A 20,606-nucleotide genomic window follows, 5' to 3' on the forward strand; every position below is an offset into this window, starting at 1 on the left:
TTGAACGATTAAAAAGGATAATAAGATTCTGTTACTGATTCTCATTCTCTATAAAGTGTTATAAATTCCGTATTAATATATCCACGTGCACAAAGAGATACACACACAATACAGACACACACCTATGCAGAACCACTCACTAACGCCAAGAAGGAAGCATCTTAAGTCACCAGCCATTCGGTAATCGAGGTCAAGGTAATCACAAAACATACATGCGGTCAGGGATGGCAGGGTAATCTAACCAAACCTAACCAAAGTTAACCAAAACTATAACCAACGTAATCTAACCTTACCTAACATAACCTAACTAAACCTACGCAAAAACTAATACATCATTGTCATTTCTTGGTATCTGGACACCAACTTCTATTCTGAACATTACTATTGAAGTCTCTACATGCATCGGTTGTCTCTGCCGAGCAAAAAGATAAAAAAGAAATACAGACATTTATTCATTCATTGACTCGTTGTCGCATGAACCAATTATCAAAAAAATTATTGAATCAGTAGATTTTCAGGAAAGTAAATAAGTAAACAAGGAATGAAATAAGTACGGAAAGAAGGAAAGAAGGAAGAAAGAAAGGAAGGAAGGAAGGAAGGAAGGAAGGAAGGAAGGAAGAAAGGAAGGAAGGAAGGATGAAAGAAAGGAAGGAAAGAAGGAAGGAAGGAAGGAAGGAAGGATGAAAGAAAGGAAGGAAGGAAGGAAGGAAGGAAGGAAGGAAGGAAGGAAGGAAGAAAGGAAGGAAGGAAGGAAGGAAAGAAAAAAGAAGGAAGAAAGGCGTGAAGAAACCAGCAATGTAACCCACACCTGCACTAATTTTCATGCCATCACAAAACACGTGACAGGGAAGGCATGTGATCTAAACCAATAAAATCTCAGAGCTAACAGTCACGGCGCAGCGAGAGAAAATAAATATAGATAAAGAAAAGACCACACACACACACACACACACACACACACACACACACACACAGTAACCTAATACGCTTGTCACAGCCACAGTGATGAACAGATCGCTTTGAGGCGCTGCAGACACCCGCCACGATCATTGGTCCTGCTTTGATTGCTGGGCCTCAATTACTTCGCTGATCGGCCGCTGGACACTAATGTCTCTGTCGCCAGGTGTGTGCAGCCAGGTGGCGACGAGGCGAGGCGGTGGTCAGTCTCACGCACGTCTCTAATTGTCCGCACCTTGCCCGTTGCGGTGAGGACAGACTTCCATTTCTCATTATTCGAGTTCTTATTTGCTGTAAAGATCTGCTCATTACTTCGATCTTTCCCGCATTCCCTTGTTTTACTATTCAACGTTTACCTTCCCCTCTTCTTCCTTATTCCGCGATACTACTTCCGTTTATTCACAATTTTCGTCTTTAACTGCAGGATCTAATTACTCGTCCTTCTTGTTCTATCTATTTCTACTTCCATTTTTGTTTCTTGTTCCATCCTTTATTAATTGTTCAAAAGATTTATTAATATTATCTGTTTTTGCCGCATTCTTTACGTACCTGTCTTTCGTGCTTCACCTCAGCTCGTTTTCAAGATAAATTGACAGGTTCTAATCTTGCGTTCATGCCGAAAGATTTGTACTGCATTATAAACAGGTGCGTAATGATGTTTGTTGATGGCAGCGCTGAGAAGACGACTTTAATCACTTCTTACGGCTGATACACAAAGTCACACCTACTCATTCCACACACACACACACACACACACACACACACACACACACACACACACACACACACACACACACACACACACACACACCATCTCACAGCCACACACTCACCATACCAACCAACATCAGCCTTCACTTGAACACCAACTGTGAGAATCCGGCCACAGAAGTTATGGTACACGTTATATGTAAAAATAAAAGGGGGAGAAGGAGGCAGAGAAGAAAAAATTGCATGTAAAATTCTCGGCCTAGCAGCCCACACACACACACACGCACACACATCCCAGAGCCCGCGTCCCAAGGCAACACGCTTCCCGCCCTAGTGAACAGCCAGTGATGCCTCGGAGCCTTAAGATGATCGACGACCAAACACACGAGGGCACCTGTACCGTCTCCCGCCCGGCGTCGCCCACGGCAAGGCACGAGAAGACCGTGTTGCACAAGTAGGAAGGAGGACGTGGTGAAATGGGCGTAACAATATACTTTTAACGAATGTATTTACGTGATAAACGAAATTATAGACTTTATTATTTTTTGGGAAACATTCGTACAGGATAAATAACAGAAAACATAATATTCATTATCATTCCATATTTTGGAATAATAAAATGCATACAAGAGATTGAGACTTATCAGTGACTGAGAATTTCTTCTTGCTACGAAGGCACTTGCCTGATTCACTAAAAATATCGCCGGTTTATGATAATGAGAGAATCTGAAAAATAATTCTGCAATTGCATCTGAGGAAATTACTAGAAAAAATCTATTGTAAGGATAGATATCACATGGCAAATATCTATTACATCAAATAACAAATCATATATATAAATATATATATATATATATATATATATATATATATATATATATATATATATATATATATATATATATACATATATAAAATGTGTGTGTGTGTGTGTGTGTGTGTGTGTGTGTGAGAGAGAGAGAGAGAGAGAGAGAGAGAGAGAGAGAGAGAGAGAGAGAGAGAGAGAGAGAGAGAGAGAGAGAGAGAGAGAGAGAGAGAGAGAGAGAGAGAGAGAGAGAGAGAGAGAGAGAGAGAGAGAGAGAGAGAGAGAGAGAGAGAGAGAGATTGATCATTTGTATTACGAATCTACAATAAGAAAATCAACAGTAAGGATATCTTTAACACGACCCTCAACAGTATGAGAGCAGCACTGATCACTATCTTGGACATCACAAACGGCAAAAACAGGAAGCGCCAGCAACAGGCAGCGACGGAGCGCAAATGAATGACTACATACTGCAGGGAAGACATCATCAGTCTTGGTCTTGGTTAAGGAGGGAAACAAATGACCTTACGGGGACACACCACTCTGTCCAGGAAGCGGCACCCGGAGGTTCGCTGCTTCCAGGTCAACAATTCCTGCCTTACAGTGTCAGATAAGACCTGAGGCAGGCTCGCAGCAAGCCTTGAACTTGAGTGTGACAGCTGTCCAAGTGGACAACACATGACCGCCAACGACATGAACGGAAATTCTCGGTGTGCAGTGGCATGGCGCTGTGGGCAGAGGGTGACACCTGGCTGGTCCCGTGATGGCAGTGTGAATGTCGTCTTGGCAGTGAAGGGAGACCGCAGCGGAAAGTGGCAAACGGGTGGCGGCAGGAGTCTCGGCGGCCCATCCAGGTCAGCGACGGAGGTCTTAAATCTCGGGCGGGAGGACTGACGCGCCGCCGTAACTCAAGGCGTCGGTGATCCATGTGCGTGTCACCGTCGCGTCCTTTGGAGTGCGTGTCACTGCCGCGTCCATCTGTGTGCATGTCTACAGAGCATTGGGCTGTGCGGCCAACCAGATCAAAGGTGAAGGCACATGACCGATGCACTGGTCAACACGCACCGGCAGCCTCGCCTCCGGTATAAGTCGGGTAACACACTCGTTCAGCCGCTCGCAGGCGACACGTCATGGACACGCACGCGGCTGCCATATGGCCGCGGGGACACCTGATATACTTGATCCCTCATAATGCCGCGAATATTTTTCCTCTAGCTCTTAGGAAATAACAGGAATACAGGGAATGTTTCACCTGATACGTGGCAGGGAAGGCGCGAGAGAGCGGCGGGAAGGTGCGGGGAGCGGCCGCCGCACACGTGGCTGCTGGTGCTGGCGGTGGTGTCTCCGCCGGGACGCACACCTGTCCACCGCCACTTCCAGGCACCCGCTGAACATTGAATGTAACTTTCTTAACCACCTGCCTGGATGTTTAGTGATCATTTGTTAGATCTTTTCCAACACCTGGGCTTCATGCAAGGTTTCCAGGAACAAGCTTGTCAAGTTGTCACCGCCAGACACCTTGGGCAGCGGCTGACAGTCTTCCTGAGCGACGAGGCAGCGCATGTCTTCATGAACCAAGAATGTTACGAGTGTCACGACGAGACTTAAACGGATTCAACTTCCAAATCCAACACGAGATGTCTTGTAACACCAACATGTACAAACTCATTGACACGCAGAAACAAACACGTACACACTCCGGCATACACATATGCATAAATGCAAACATACAAATACGCACACACATAAACACACACACACACACACACACACACACACACACACACACACACACTTGATATGATCCTTGAAACGTGAAAATCGACTTGTTCTTTATGTAATCTGTAGATGATTACGTCAATTAGCCACACGGAAGAATGATTAGAGAGAGAGAGAGAGAGAGAGAGAGAGAGAGAGAGAGAGAGAGAGAGAGAGAGAGAGAGAGAGAGAGAGAGAGAGAGAGAGAGAGAGAGAGAGAGAGAGAGAGAGAGAGAGAGAGAGAGAGAGAGAGAGAGAGAGAGAGAGAGAGAGAGAGAGAGAGAGAGAGAGAGAGAGATAATAAAGGGACTATTGAGGAATTACTGTGGGAGCAACACTCGGTAGCGTGTCGGATCAAGAACCCGAGTCCCTTCCTAGGCGGGCTGAGGACTCACCTTGCTGGGGAGGCTTCCTCACCGTTTTCTTCTCCTTCATCCAGGGGTACTCGGGCATGCCCACACCTGGCGGGAGGGACTCCAGGTAGGAGGTCATGGCCGGGTGGGGGCCCATGTCCGGGGGCATCTGGACGTACTCGCTCATGGGCAGGGAGGTGGCGCCCGGGGTAACGTAGTGCTGCTGGGACACACACGACTCCATGCCTCCCTCTACCCTCGGCCACCGCCACCATGGCCTCCCCTCATGCCTTCTTCGACCCGCTCCCTCTCCACCTCCTCCTTCTCCACCCTCTCCTCCTCCTTCTCCTCCTCCTTCTTCTTCCTCTTGGGTAGGTGTCCTCAGCCTCCCGGTTGAAGGAGAGGAGATGGCAGAGGACGAGAGGGCCGCGTGCGGGGGGACGTGTTGCTGGGTCACGACTTTTCAAAGGGACAAGCAGACGGGATAAGTTGGCACTGCACACCTGGGACGGGTATCAAACTGTACTGCCTCCTCCTCCTCCTCCTTCTCAATCACATTTTCTTATGCCAGTGTCATAGTCCGTGTCAGTCCTTGCGTGCCATCAAGCCCTGGGGAGCCATAAGCTGACAGCGGCTGCGGGCGCGGGTATCCGTGGCACCAGATCTCCGCGGGTGGGCGAGACGGCGTGGCGCGCGTGGTGATGGCGCCGGGCGTGTGTCAGTAGCGAGGCGCGCGCTGCTCTCAGCCGTGTGGTCGCCGCGGCCGTGCAGCTGCAACTGTGCGGGTCTCCGTCCAAAGCCCGGCCACGCACCGCTCGGGCCGCCTCCTCCGTCCCTCCTCTTCCCCGTTCACCTCTCCCTCGCCCTCCCTTCCCCGGGCCAGAGGACACCCCAGGCGACACTCCCTCATGCAGTCACTCACACGTTTCAGTCTTCCCTTCCTCACCTACACTCACGCCTCAGTCTTCACTCTCTTCAAAATGAAACGGACAAGCGACTCAAAATTTTCATTCACACAAACCAAATAAAGCCGGGGACAGCATTCGGTTTCTCTCCAAAGATACTTACAAAATAATGGCAATTCAGCGATGTATGAAGTAACGCGGAAATGTCACGTTAGCTTCAGATCAAGAAACATCACTGCTTAAAACAAAAACACGAGAGTTCTACAGATGTATCAGCAATACGGAAGAGTGTTACTGTATTAGTACACTAAGTACTGCGCGAGTAATGCATGACACATTCCTGTCTCCTACACCTGCAGGATTAAGACTGACGAGTTTGTATAAAAGTAACCTAAACCCTCAGCGAGGCGAGGATGTGAAGGCTAATTACAGCTGACAAGACAAAACATCAAAATCCGCTCCTCCGACACACGCTAATCCTAAGTGCACATTTCAGATTGTTTATTTAACTACGAGAAGAACAAGGGCCGTCCCCAGAACCCGCAATGAAGGGTCGCCCTCTAAGTGTCCTGCGGCAGCCAGTCGTGACCCAACACGTCAGCAGATCTTTGTCTGCAATATCCCGCGATCCTCAGCTGCCAGCCAGGTACAACTTATTTTTTTCTTTGCGCCAAAGAAACATCGGTTGGAGAGACGTGGCCGCTGGGTATCTTGAACACAAGCAGTTGATGCCGCGAAGAAATTACTCAGATCTTACTTACGAATGGTACACACGAGAAAAGACTACAACATGTCAAATGTCATTTCTGATGCAACTTTTTTTTTTTATTATGGCTTATACCGCCTGTAGGCATACTTGAAGAGTATATGTGGGAAGCGCTGTTCAGCTTCCGCCCATTAGTGGCGCAGACAACTTTATTTATAGTGGTACCATGCATATTAGGGCCCATATCACCACCCAAGGGCATCTTTGGTGTAATCACCAAGAACCTGGGTATCATGGTGACATGCAAGTAACTTTAAACCGCTCGACAAATGCCAAAGTTTCAAGGCGGCACTGGTACTGTAAAGGTTGTTACTATTGTAACTACCACCACCAATACCATCACTACTATTATTTTTACTACTTCTATTACTAATATCATTACTATTGCTGCTGCTGCTGCTACTATTGCTGATGCTGCTACTGCTCCCACCGTTAAGTAAAACTGGCGCTACAAAAACCAAAACATAATATTTATGAACAAACAAGTACAAACATTATCCATGTTTTTGATGTGCAAGGAAGCACGTGAAAATTCTGCACCGAATAATATGGCTAATATATTGATGCTGGAGAGAGTTCGGTGTAGAATATTAACGTTTTCTGTCTACTACACTGCGTAAGATATGCAATACACGTTTTCTTAATATCTTGTATTAAATAGACGTATTTCATTATATCTCATATCTATCCGTATACTTTGTTCAAATCAGTCTAGTATTAATTTTTCCTAAGTTTCTTTCCCTCTCCATTCAGACGCTTATGACAGGTACACTGCGTTGTACATTATCATTATTATTAGCATTTTTTTTCTTAGTTCACTCTATTGCGATACTAAATTCTTCGCTCCTTTGATCTTACTACACTCGTACTTCTTCCCTCCTTCCTATCCTGAACTCACTTCCTTCATGCATCTTCTCACCGTGTATTCCATTTAATTTGTTTCCAACCAGTTCTTTTTGTATGGCCTTTATTCTGCTTTCTTTTATATTCTATCTTTTCTTTATCTCTTCTCTTCTAATGCATTTAATTTCCATTTTTGCTTTACATATTTTTTTTCTCCACGGTTCTCCTACTCTTCGTTTCCGTGTTCTTAGTCTTATTCTCTATTACACAATCTTTATATTTTGTCTTTTTCCTGTTTGATTGTCTCTGTGAATGAATGTATGTATGTATGTATGTATGTATGTATTTATGTATGTATGTATGAATATATGCATGTATGTATGCATGTATGCATCTCTCTCTCTCTCTCTCTCTCTCTCTCTCTCTCTCTCTCTCTCTCTCTCTCTCTCTCTCTCTCTCTCTCTCTCTCTCTCTCTCTCTCTCTCTCTCTCTCTCTCTCTCTCTCAATATATTACCTTCAAGACAATCCTGTTTTGGTCCTTCAATCTCCCATAGCTTTTTTTTTCCTTCTTTCTTGCAAAACTTTTACATCATTTCTTACTTTCTCATCATTCATGTTACTCATTCCCTACTCTTTCCTGTTCCTTTCCACTTTAGCTCTTCCTTACGAAATATTCCATCTTCCTTCCTTAGCATTCCTCTGCCATTCTTTCGCTTTTGGTTCATATATATTTCTTGCTTTTTCATCTTCTTCCTATTCAACAATTGTTTTTTCTTTCTCTTCTTTGGTTCTTCTTATAAAACTTCTCTTCTCCCTTCTTTATAATTTCTATACTATTTTTTTTCCTTTTGGTTGGCGTTCCTTACTTTCCCATCCTTCATATTTACTTATTCCAAGTTATCTTCCATTCCCTTAGCTTTGGTTCTTCCTCACAACACTTTCCCTCTTCCCTCATAATTTTTCTACCATACTATTCCTTCTAATTATCTCATTCTCATCCTTCCCTGTTTACCTGTCCTCTATTCTTTTCCGTTCTCTTTCCCTTTGGTTCTTCCTCACAAGACTCGCCCTCTTCTCTCCTGATCATTTCTCTCTCATTCTTTCCCCCTTTGGTTCTCCCTGGCATAGACTTCTCTCCCTCACCCTCACTTCTCCCTACGTGGCCGCCTCGCCCCTGTACGCCCCTCCGCTCCGCCGGGGAGGGAGGGCTGGGAGACTGCTCACCTGTCATCCTCAACTGAAGGGGCGGGTCCCACTCCGTGATTTACAAACAGGCCGCTACGACCCCGACTCGGCACGCCAAGATTCTATTCAATTTATTTCTCTGTTTATTTTACTTTTTCCCCTCTTCCTCTCTCTCTCTCTCTCTCTCTCTCTCTCTCTCTCTCTCTCTCTCTCTCTCTCTCTCTCTCTCTCTCTCTCTCTCTCTCTCTCTCTCTCTCTCTCTCTCTCTCTCTCTCTCTTAAATAGCCAGCAAAGAAGCAAACGTTTATCCATTGAGTGTGTGTGTGTGTGTGTGTGTGTGTGTGTGTGTGTGTGTGTGTGTGTGTGTGTGTGTGTGTGTGTGTGTGTGTGTGTGTGTGTGTGTGTGTGTGTGTGTGTGTGTGTGTGTGTGTGTGTGTGTGTGTGTGTGTGTGTGTGTGTGTGTTTTGTTATTTTTCCTCCACGTGGTTTTATCTATTGCTTTACCTTAGTCTCTCTCTCTCTCTCTCTCTCTCTCTCTCTCTCTCTCTCTCTCTCTCTCTCTCTCTCTCTCTCTCTCTCTCTCTCAAATGGCTGGCAGGATGGCAAGCGTTCATCATTCCATTAAGCTTTTAGTTTTTGTCAAGTATTTTCTTCTCTTTCATCCTCCACGTGGGTCAGTCTACTTCACGAATACTCCATGTGATTTTTTTTCTGCCTTAGCCTTCCCCTTCCTCCTCTTTACCTTCCTTCTACCCAATAATAAATGTAAGGGGAGGGCTTTTTGAGGCTATGTGAGGGGTGGACGGGGTTGTGGGGGAGGCTGACGGCATGGCAAGACACTGTGTTGATATTACCTGCGGCCACACTCAGGTAAATGTTGACTCTGACGTAATATTCACTCGCCCTGACCTGAGGAACGCCTCGTGTTAGTTGTGGAACCTGATTTTTTGTGGGGCTTCGGAAGGCAGTCGGTTCCGCTCACTCCCTGTCTGTGTTTGGTAAGATATGGTTGTTGTTTTTGGTAAGTTTTGTGATACTGTTGGTCTTGTACATGTTTAGAATTATTGGTATTTAATGAAGTAGGAAATATGTGTATAAGGTACTTGAAATGGTTAAAATCTGTCTCTCTCTCTCTCTCTCTCTCTCTCTCTCTCTCTCTCTCTCTCTCTCTCTCTCTCTCTCTCTCTCTCTCTCTCTCTCTCTCTCTCTCTCTCTCTCTCTCTCTCTCTACTATCGTGTAAGAATCTAAGCGCGTTAATGGTCTATGACTAAGCTTATAATTAAAGGAAGGAAAAAAATGGCCGGTCACTAACGTCTATTCTTGGCACAAGGAAGAAATTTAATGCCAGGTTGGGTCTGTAAATATTTCCACAAGCATGCCGGAGACGCCGTAGACTTCAGCTCACGTACGGACCACACATGCGTCGCGAAGGAGGCACTGTGTTGTATATTCAGCTTCTCCCTCTCGTACTTCTCTTTCACACTGGCTCCCAAAGGATTCCAAATATTGTACCAAGTGGTTTAAATCAAGCTGGAACAGTACGGTTCTATAAATATATTCTTTCACGGTTACGCGACTGGCATGGAGATGAAGAGCAGTACTTGTTTTAGAATACTGTCTTTTGTTTTCTTTTTCTAAGGAGCACAGTACACCAAAAACTCCAAACGCTGAACTGCAGGACAAAGAAACGGGGACATATTTGTACAAGACACCTTCACAGACTCAATCTATCACAAAACTAGCATCGAATTCCAGCACATAAAGTCGAGACACAACTAAATAAACGCCTCAAGAGGATTGAAGATACAGCACAAAGAAGAGATGGTTTCCTGTCATCCTTACAGAAACTACTAACATTAAATCCCAACACATTGCATTAACTCACCAGCATTTCTCTCTCTTAAGTATTTGTGGCAAAGAATGACGTGGAGCGCAAAGAAGACCCCTTCCCTCCCTGTCATCACATAATCTGTCCACCATAAGACTGCCATGGTCCCAGCACACCCTCATCAGCACATCACCACTTCTCTGTTCAAGACGCAAAGAACATTAACACTTTAGCAATTTGTCATTTCTCCCTTCATTCTATTTTCAGCATTAACAAAATCTGTAAAGAAACACTAAAGAAGGCAAAACAAAAGTAAACATCACAAAACATGTTGATCTTAACGACAGTGTTCAAGGTATGCTATATTATCTAAAACAAAAAGATTCATAGGATATTCAATGCAATGAGTCCTACAAAAACAGGAAATTATCACCAGTTCTTCAAACACTCCATCAAAGAGATAAAAGAACATGTAAGTGACTTCAAGAATATACAGGAACCCACAAGGACAAGATGTATAGGAAACCAACACCTCTCCTTCATGTACGCCGCACCAAGACTCACCAGGAGAGAACAAAAGCAAGGAGAAAAAAAAAAAAAAAAAAAAAAACAGGAACACCTTAACAGCCAAGCAATAGAAAGGAAAGCACAAGGACATAACATACAGGACATCACCACGTTGAGATGCTTCAAATGCTTACGGAAGAATGAAAATAAAATGATAGATAGATAGATGAGAAAACAAACGCACTTCATCACAAGGCAAAAAACACCTATAAGAACGTACCATCTCCCGCTCAAGGGCAAGGCGTAGAGGACACGATGCCCTGTCTTTCAATCTACGGCAGGCTCCAGTAAAAAGACTCCACCACAAGGGCACCCCAGCATTGATCTGAGAGGAAGGGCGGCGACTCGACCCTCGCCGGACAGCGGTGGCGATCCATCACGGCGTGGCAGGTCGGGATTGTTTTTGCTAATAACACGAGGCAAAAACCAGGCGATTTGGAACAATTAGGAATACAAAGGGAAGCGGCGCGTGGAAGTCGGTAAGTCCACGCTGCATAAAGTCTGCCTCTCCTGCCGCAAGGATTAGATGTTTGCCTTTTTCTCGAGGGGGATTGAAAACTTTTTCTTTTTCTTGATCTTCTGATGTAAAAAGAATTTGGGAAAGTTTGAGGTTATATTGCGTTGCCTTGCGTTGCCTTGCGTTGCCTTGCGTCACGATGTGTTGTGTTGTATTGCGTTGTGTTGTATTTTGTTGCATTGTGTTATGTTGTGTTGTGTTGTGTTGTATTGTGTTGTGTTGTGTTGTGTTGTGTTGTGTTGTGTTGTGTTGTGTTATGTTATGTTGTGTTGTGTTGTGTTGTGTTGTGTTGTGTTGTGTTGTGTTGTATTGTATTATGTTGTATTGTATTATTTGTGTTGTGTTGTGTTGTATTGTATTGTGTTGTGTTATATTATGTTATATTATATTATATTATATTATATTATATGTATTATATTATGTTATATTATATTATGTTTTATATTGTGTTATGTTATGTTGTGTTGTGTTATGTTGTGTTGTGTTATATTATATTATATTATATTATATTATATTATGTTATGTTGTGTTGTGCATTACATTACATTATTTATGTTATGTTGTGTTGTGTTGTGTTGTGCTGTGTTGTGTTGTATGTTGTGTTGTGTTGTGATGTGTTGCATTGTGTTTTGTTGTGTTGTGTTGTGTTGTGTTGTTGTGTTGTGTTGTGTTGCGTTGCGTTGCGTCACAATCCAATCCGCGAGTGGATATTGAAGCACTCGAGTCACCAAACCATAAACAAAACTTAACACTTGCCAAACTGTGCACTAATTACTCTCTTACAGATCTCAGGACTTTATAGGAATTAAAATACAAGCAAAAATAGAATTACATACGAAATGCCCTGCCAAACTACACACACACACACACACACACACACACACACACACACACACACACACACACACACACAAACAGTAAAAAAATCTATAAAAACCACAATACCCAAGAAATAGTATTATCCTTATCTTTTGACATTCATTTCGAAGACAGTCCATTCATCTGTACGTTGAATTATGTTGTCGTTCATCTCCATACGTACGTAACCTCATACATACGAGTATATATAGTTACGGTACGTTTTTTTCTTAGTACGAGTAACACTACTTCAAAACATCTGATACTCTCTTACCACGTGCTCCTCTCAATACAATTCCTCATAACACTGCGACGGGAACCTATCTAGAATTTTATTAAGGTTTTAGCCCCTTCAGTACCATGACGCTTTTCTATATTTATTCCTCTTACTATATGGTGATTTTAAACAGTTTCAGATACCTATATTGGGATTAGATTAGTGAAGACTGGTCATTAATCATCTCCCCATAGATCCTTCCTAATTTAAACAAAATCGTCGAATTACACCCAAATCTCATGATAAAAAAAAGTTGCCTTCAAGTATTAAAGAGGTTAAATAGGTTTTAAATATTTAAGTGCATTCACACAAGCAAGTGACTCTTGTTCGTGACATTGATCAAATTCCACACTGTATTCTAAATCTTAACCAAACGTATTTCTCTGTACACATAGAGCATAAATTTATGATAATCTTAAGTTTTTGAGTTATAAATCTCTCTCTCTCTCTCTCTCTCTCTCTCTCTCTCTCTCTCTCTCTCATCCCTATCTGTCCCACATTTCCCAACAGTTACCAAGCACACCAGCCATTACGTCTTGCCACAGCGAACTCAACAACCTCCTTCCAAGCACTCTCCTTCCTTCCTTCCTTCCTTCCTTCCTTCGATCACTCACTCTGAACGTCTCTCACAAACAACACTCAGTCCATCACCTCGAGTCGTCACACGGACACACGCAGACACACGCACAGACACAGAGAACTGCTCTATAGAATGTTAACGACGCGACGCTCTCTCATTCTTGTTATGGAGGTGCTTCTTTGATTTCCCCGGTAAATAAGGAGACGGAGGTAATAATTCTCCGCGCGTGCAGTATATCAGACTGTAAATACAACGGTGAGCATTTGTATACATATAGCCCGAGGGAAAACTTTGGTAATTTATGGGTCCTTTATGAAAATAGATGCCATACTGCTGGGCGGAGAATGATTGTCGTGCTCAAGGTAAGAAATATAGAATTCTCTTCCCTTCTTCTCCTCCTCCTCCTCCTCTTCCTTCTCCTCCCGCTCCATCCATGAGTCCCGTCCTCTCCTCCCTTCTTCTTCTGTCTTCCCGAAAATAAAATAAAGGAGGAGGAAGTCGGGAGGAAAAAAAAAAGTGTGGTATTGTTGTCTGTCTCGAGGCTATAAAAGAGGGCGAGCTTCAGGGAGGTTTAAGTTTCCTTCCGTGACTCATCGAGATGTTCCCAATTATGGTGTTATCATTCCTGATGCTGTGAATGATTATTTTGAACACGCAGATCACGCATGAACAGGTAAAATCCACCATTTGGACGATTATCTATCACATACTATATTTTTGTGATCATTCAGACTCTTAAATATGGAGATTATGAAAGAAATGTTGCCTTATAAACTAAAATAAACTGAGAGTATCTTGAAAAATAAAGTTAAATCCCGAATATCATCTTGAAAATATTGGTAAACTTAAAATATAATTACTAAACTAGATAATATAGTTGTAAAAAAAAAGCTCCGTTTGAAGTAACTAAAAATAAACAAACTGAGAGTATCTTGAAAAATAAAGGTAAATCTTGAATACCATCTTGAAAATAATAGTAAACTCAGAATATAATTAGTAAATAAGATAAAATATTCCTAAAAACTCAATCTGAAGCAACTAAAAATGACATTAGATGATAAAGAAGGGAAAAGTTACTCTTACCAAGTTAAAAAGACGCTAACATGTATTGAAAACCTAAAAAAAAAAAAAAATAGATAAATGAATAAAAAATAAAGCAATCTTACCATAGAAAAAAATAAAAATAAAAAATACAATAAATCAAACTGACAGAATAAAACATGAAAAATTACAAAACATGATAATGACGTTACAAACCAATCTCTTCTATACCTTTCCCCTTTTTTCCCTTCTCATTTTTCCTTCATCCTCGACTCATTTTTTCCTTTCTGTTCTGTCCGTTGGAGACAATTTTCCGCAGCGTCAGTCACTTTCCAGAGTGAAGAAAACACGATAAAACACAAAAGAGGTAAAAAAAAAAAAGAGTTTGAAGAAAAGAAGAATGAGAGAAACCTTAGTCTTTTTTTTTCATAGGAATTATTTGGTCCACACACACCATTTTGAGTTTATTCGTACGTTGATATTGGTGAGGAGGAGGAGGAGGAGGAGGAGGAGGAGGAGGAGGAGGAGGAGGAGTTACATAGTTAGTTCATCCAGACACTTGATAATAAGAAAAGATAAAAAAATCTTAAATTTAACACACACGAAAATAAAGAACCAAAACCTCATTATTTTACAAATCTATTCATGTATTTCTGTATTTTTCCGTTCACTTTGATAACCCTATCTTTATGTAACTGAAAACACACACGCACACACACACACACACACACACACACACACACACACACACACACACACACACACACACACACACACACACACACACACACACACACACACACACACACACACACACACACACACACACACACACACACACACACACACACACACACACACACACACACACGCACGCACACATATCAACAAGTGTACAAAATGTCGAGAGAGAGAGAGAGAGAGAGAGAGAGAGAGAGAGAGAGAGAGAGAGAGAGAGAGAGAGAGAGAGAGAGAGAGAGAGAGAGAGAGAGAGAGAGAGAGAGAGAGAGAGAGAGAGAGAGAGAGAGAGAGAGAGAGAGAGAGAGAGAGAGAGAGAGAGAGAGAGAGAGAGAGAGAGAGAGAGAGAGAGAGAGAGGCTGTGATATGTCTCTGCAAGTCACGCCCGTCCCGCCTCACCCGCCAGATGGTCACGTGTCCGTCTGTGTGTGTGTGTGTGTGTGTGTGTGTGTGTGTGTGTGTGTGTGTGTGTGTGTGTGTGTGTGTGTGTGTGTGTGTGTGTGTGTGTGTGTGTGTGTGTGTGTGTGTGTGTGTGTGTGTGTGTGTGTGTGTGTGTGTGTGTGTGTGTGTGTGTGTGTGTGTGTGTGTGTGTGTGTGTTCGGCCCTAGAAGACAAACGGCATGACTGTTACGCTCAGTATGAAAGAAAAAAACACATGGAAAAACTGTACGTGTTTGTAAGTTTCACCGTAAGTTAAAGGGAAAGGAAGCTGAGAATGTAAAGGGGTAAGAGCAAGACATCAGGTGCATTCAGGTAACCCAGGTAATGGTGATAATTGCTTGGCCAGGTATGAAATTTTGAGTAATGGAAAAATAAGTCTCCTTGTGTGTATTTATGTGTATATCTACAATGTTCTTATGTTTTTTTTTTTGTGGTTATAGTGATAGTTTGATGTTAAGAAAGTCTATTAATCTATGTATCTATCTGTTTATCTATCTGATCATCTGTCTGTCTGTCTGCCTATCCATCTTCTTTAACCTAAAGCGTTGGTGGGCATCTATTATTATTGTTACTATTATTATTATTATTATTATTATTATTATTATTATTATTATTACTATTATTATCATTATTTTGGTGGGTCGGGAGTTAGGGATGAGTTTATAAGATTATCCATTCTTTTTCTTTTTTTTTTTTTTAGGTTTACTTGATGTGTCCCTCCCGTAGCCGTGCAAGCAGTATTTTTTTAATAGTAACGCTTTTTTCAGTAGCTCCTGCCGTCATTGATAAGGTAAAGGTAAAACGTGTGAGCATCCTTCGACCAATTAGTAAACCCATATTTTTCTTTCACATTATTAAGTTCATTTGCTGATAAGGTCAATGAAAAGCGTGTGAACATCCCTCGACCACTCAGTAAACCCATATTTTTCTTTCACATTTATCAACTTCATTTACTTCCCAAACTTATTACTGTCACTTGTAAAGAAACAAAGGAAAAGTGCCCTCAGATTGAACAAACCAGAAGAGTTTGCCCTTCTAACCAGCACCTGCCTTATGCCATTCGCTGCGTGGACACATTGCTGGCAAGGGCAAAATGAAACAAGAAAACTATGAAAACCTGGCTCTTTCACACATATCAACAATTAAATGTCAGCGGCTTCTCTTTAAATAATCTGTCGTCCTTACTGTTTTCTTTGTCCTTGTTTCCCCTCCTGCATTTACCATTTCACTCTTTTATGCTAATCTTAATTTTTTGAATGTCTTCTTTCGCGCACAAACATCTGAAGCTGCCTCAGTTCTCGGCTCATCCATTCCTGATTAATCTTTGCAATCCTCACCAATCATGCCCCGTGTCCCCACCAATCTCTTGTTTGCCAACTCACATTTCTCTTACAATATATTCCTCACTGTCCCATCTCATGCTACTCACTACACCTCCACGCAGCGTCTCTCCCTCTCATAAATTCTCTCCAGCCCACCACCACCACTCCTTAATCTAGCGACGCGCCATCCCTCACCTTCCCTCCCTCTCTCCCTCTCTCTACTCCTTCCCCGAGGCCCACAGACGTCTCTTCCATGCCCTAAGCCTGGACAATCCTACGCGTGATACCTATTATGATCACATTATATCCGATTGTAATCCCAGCCCGGCTCCGTACACAGCCTTTCCTCCAGACCCAGAGAGACGCGACCGTGCCCTCCACACCCGCTGTTCGTCTCGGCCACGTGTTGATCCCAAGGCATTTTTCAATGTGGTCAGGATGGTGTCGTTCCTCTGAGGGTTGCTGTGTGGTGCGTTACTGGCTCGTCCTCTCTCGTGATTTGTGTGGTGCTTCGTGTTAGCGTTTGTGTGGTGTTGGTTCCAATGCAGGTTGTTATGCAGTTTGTACTGATTCCATTCGTGACGCAAGACTTCGGCAATGAATGTGGTTTTTCGTTCTGTGAGTGTTTCCCTTTACCAGAATCCGTAACGTGTGGAGAAAAGAGTATCATGTAGTAAGAAAAAGAAGAAAACGGGGCACTAACAGCATATAAGCAATGTATAAACTTAGCTACTATAGCCTGTCTACTTTAAAATGGCTCCAGGATTTAAGACATATTGTAGCTTATTGATAACGTAATTGATTTGATGTGAATAATACTTGTTTCCTGTTGATCAACGCACTTATTACAAGGATAGTTCACTGTTTTCCTCAAGATCTGACAACCACGCACTTCCTGGGACACCATTCAAACCGAGACCCAAGAGCCACTTTAGAGTAGAAACACTAAAATACACTGTCGATATACGAGTTATGAGTTCATGTGTTTCTCTTTTCATCACAACATTCCCAATCTTCACCACCATAACCCAAATTTGCCCACTTAATTACCTCAGACACGAGTGAATAATTTCTCGGCGCATAAAGGCGGTGAAGGGAGCGTCAGGCAGGTGAGTGGAGAGTGAGGAGGGAAACTTATCCACCCACACGGCAAGGTATATGTGGCTGGGGAGGAAGAGACTGATTACTACCTAGGTACAAAGGAACACAGACGGACACAAAGGAAAAACAAGCACCAGGAGTTCCATTGGCCATAAAAGTGTTTGTGATAAGTTATTCCATTTAAATTCATGTAAGAGACGTAGAGAAACTGTGACATGTGGATACTTTTTTATTCCTTCTGATTTTCTTGATTTTTCTACTGATCTTCCTTTATCTTTTCTTTCATTCTTCCTTTTCCTTATTCTTATCTTTTTGTTTTGATTTTCTCCTTTTTTGTCCTCCTTTTCCTATCTCTTTCTCACTTTTCTCCTCTTTATTTTTGTTCTTTTTGCTCACTTTTCTCGAGTTTCCACTTTTTCTTTATGACGCATCTCTCTCTCTCTCTCTCTCTCTCTCTCTCTCTCTCTCTCTCTCTCTCTCTCTCTCTCTCTCTCTCTCTCTCTCGTGCGGTCCATCACCCCATCACCAAGGCACTTTCTTCCATTTTCCAGGTCCTCGGGTTCACTTCCAGCTCTCCAGGACACTCCAGAGCCCCTCCCTTCACGCCTCCAGTCCTCCCTCCCTCCCTCTTTTCCTTCCTCCCTTTCTCTCCCGTCTCGCAGCCGCTTCTCGCCTCCATGTTGCTCCAAAAGTTGCCATTGTAGGAAAAATATCAGGGTTTTCCAACACGTCTTTTCATTTTCCCATAATTTTTCAGTGATTTGTGTAAATTTTTAGTGTTTTCGTATCATTTATTGGTGTTTTTTTTAGTATAGTTTTGTGCTAGGTTGTTTCTTTTTTTGTGTGTGAATCTCTCTCTCTCTCTCTCTCTCTCTCTCTCTCTCTCTCTCTCTCTCTCTCTCTCTCTCTCTCTCTCGGTAATTCCCTCTATTCTCATTTGACACATTCCTATTCCCTCTACATTGGGTCTCCCTCCTCTCTTAATTCCCTTCTACACTCTTTTTACACTCGGCTCCTCCTATTCCTCCTCTCCCCTCACAACACCCACCCACCCTCCCTCTTTCTCTCCAGCCGCCCTCTCCCTCCCTCCCACCTGTCAATCAAGAGAGAGGCGCGGGAGAGGAAAGGGATGACGGATGACGATTTTTATAATTGAGTATAATCGAGTCCAGTGTCAGAATTTATGGATACGAAACTCACAACATCAAAAATCCCTCGAGTTTCCAGTTGAGGTTTGTTCAGGTGAGAGGTTCGAGTCCCACCTGTGACTTCACCTGTGCTTGCTTAATTAAGGTGCGGTGTTTAAAGATTCGGAGGTGCAAAGGTGCGAAAATAAGTCTTGTTTTTATCATGTCATTTGATACGAAAGTGAGTGAAACTGGAAGGTGATTAACGACGTGATGTGATGCGGTGTGTGTGTGTGTGTGTGTGTGTGTGTGTGTGTGTGTGTGTGTGTGTGTGTGTGTGTGTGTGTGTGTGTGTGTGTGTGTGTGTGTGTGTGTGTGTGTGTGTGTGTGTGTGTGTGTGTGTGTGTGTGTGTGTGTGTGTGTTGGTTGGTTCGGTGTTCAGTATACATGAAATTGGTTATCAAAGTAAAAAGCAGGATGTGAATGTGGTATATATATATTTAGTGCACATTCTCTGTCGCCATTCTCTCCTTTATTTAATCTAGTAATGCACACATTTTATCTTTGTATGTGTGTGTGTGTGTTTACTACCATTTTCTCTTAGTAATTTTTTTTGTTTCTCCCACAACATACCTGTACCACTTTCATCCCTCAACTCTGCTACGTCTTGAAATTCCACAAAGTAACATGATTTCAATTCTGAACACTTACTATATTACTGAGAAGTATATCCATTCTCTTAAAACCTTCAACTAATAGTTTTGAATTTAACTTGTGTTTATCATTTTATCCTTCTTTTTTTATAATCATGCTGATATTTTACTTGTGCCTTTCTTTCGTTTCTTCATTGCCTTCCTCCCTCAGTCTTTCCACTAGCTTCTAATATTCAGTATCCGAATGCATCTATTACTATACAAATATGCTTCTTTTATTCCTCTTAAGACTTCACCTTTTCATTACTTCTCTCCTCACTTTCCCCTTCATTCACCCACCCTCTGGTCTTTCACTGGCCAGTACTTACGAATAATTTCTATACATGCATATATCACAGTACTCTTCTTTCAATGCACTTCATATTTCACCTGTTCCTTATTTCCCTCGCGTTCCTTTCCCTTCCCCAGCTCCCTCCGTGCCTCCCTGGGCCTCTCCATTCGCCGCTACCTACCTAAGGACCTGGCCAGCACTCCGGATGATTAAGTTCCTGATGGAGCTAATCATGATCGCCAATTAACGCGGGAGTTCCAACCTGAAGCTCTCCCACCAATTGCACTTTTAACGGCGGTTGCGAACTCCCTCTCTCTCTCTCTCTCTCTCTCTCTCTCTCTCTCTCTCTCTCTCTCTCTCTCTCCCCAGCGCTCCCTTACCCACGACCCCCCTGAACCCATGCCCCTCCAAGCACCCTCCAAACACTCCCCACACCTCCCTCTTCGCCTCCTCGTCCTCCTGCGCCCCCCACGCTCCCCGTCGTCGCCAAATGAGGGTTTAGAGAGGCGGGTCGTTGTCGTATTTCGCCCCTTCGCGCCTTCCTCCCTGCTGGTGGTGTAAATATAAGCAGCGTTGGCTTTTAATTGCAGGGTGGAAAGTTCGGAAAGCGTTTCAGGTGCTCGGGAGAAGCCATTTGACTTTGGAAGAACACCAGAGAGGGTTTTTTTTTTTGTTATTTCTGAGCGCTGTATTATTTATTCTCTCTCTCTCTCTCTCTCTCTCTCTCTCTCTCTCTCTCTCTCTCTCTCTCTCTCTCAAGATGAATATTGTTACTTATGAGATCAGGAAGTTTATTTTCAATCTGCAAACTATTTCAAGTGAGAGAATATTGTTATACCGCGAGTGAGTCAACTTGGCTCTTCAAATACTCCCAGCTTCATTAATTGCGAATAGAGATGCAATAATAATAAAATGGCAGACAAAAAAAAATAAAGATTCT

At 42.9% G+C, this 20,606-nt stretch overlaps 1 protein-coding gene across 6 annotated transcripts in view; it reads right to left on the reverse strand.

The window, feature by feature from the left end:
* The window catches only part of LOC123499375 (homeotic protein proboscipedia-like), a 221,863-nt gene that overhangs the window by 109,309 nt on the left and 91,948 nt on the right, over nucleotides 1–20,606 (reverse strand). The window contains exon 1 of one of the 6 annotated variants that reach the window (XM_045247289.1): nucleotides 4,627–5,866. The exons of 2 other annotated variants lie outside the window; for them this stretch is intronic. In XM_045247289.1, coding sequence (XP_045103224.1) covers nucleotides 4,627–4,828 — 202 coding nt within the window. In that variant the 5' untranslated portion in view covers nucleotides 4,829–5,866. Of the gene's footprint in view, nucleotides 1–4,626; nucleotides 5,867–20,606 lie in introns of those variants that run through there. 3 more of the 6 variants (XM_045247290.1, XM_045247291.1, XM_045247292.1) reach the window with 3 other exon arrangements.

This window comes from Portunus trituberculatus, chromosome 49 (genome assembly GCF_017591435.1).
Source record: "Portunus trituberculatus isolate SZX2019 chromosome 49, ASM1759143v1, whole genome shotgun sequence".
Classification (NCBI taxonomy): domain Eukaryota; kingdom Metazoa; phylum Arthropoda; class Malacostraca; order Decapoda; family Portunidae; genus Portunus; species Portunus trituberculatus.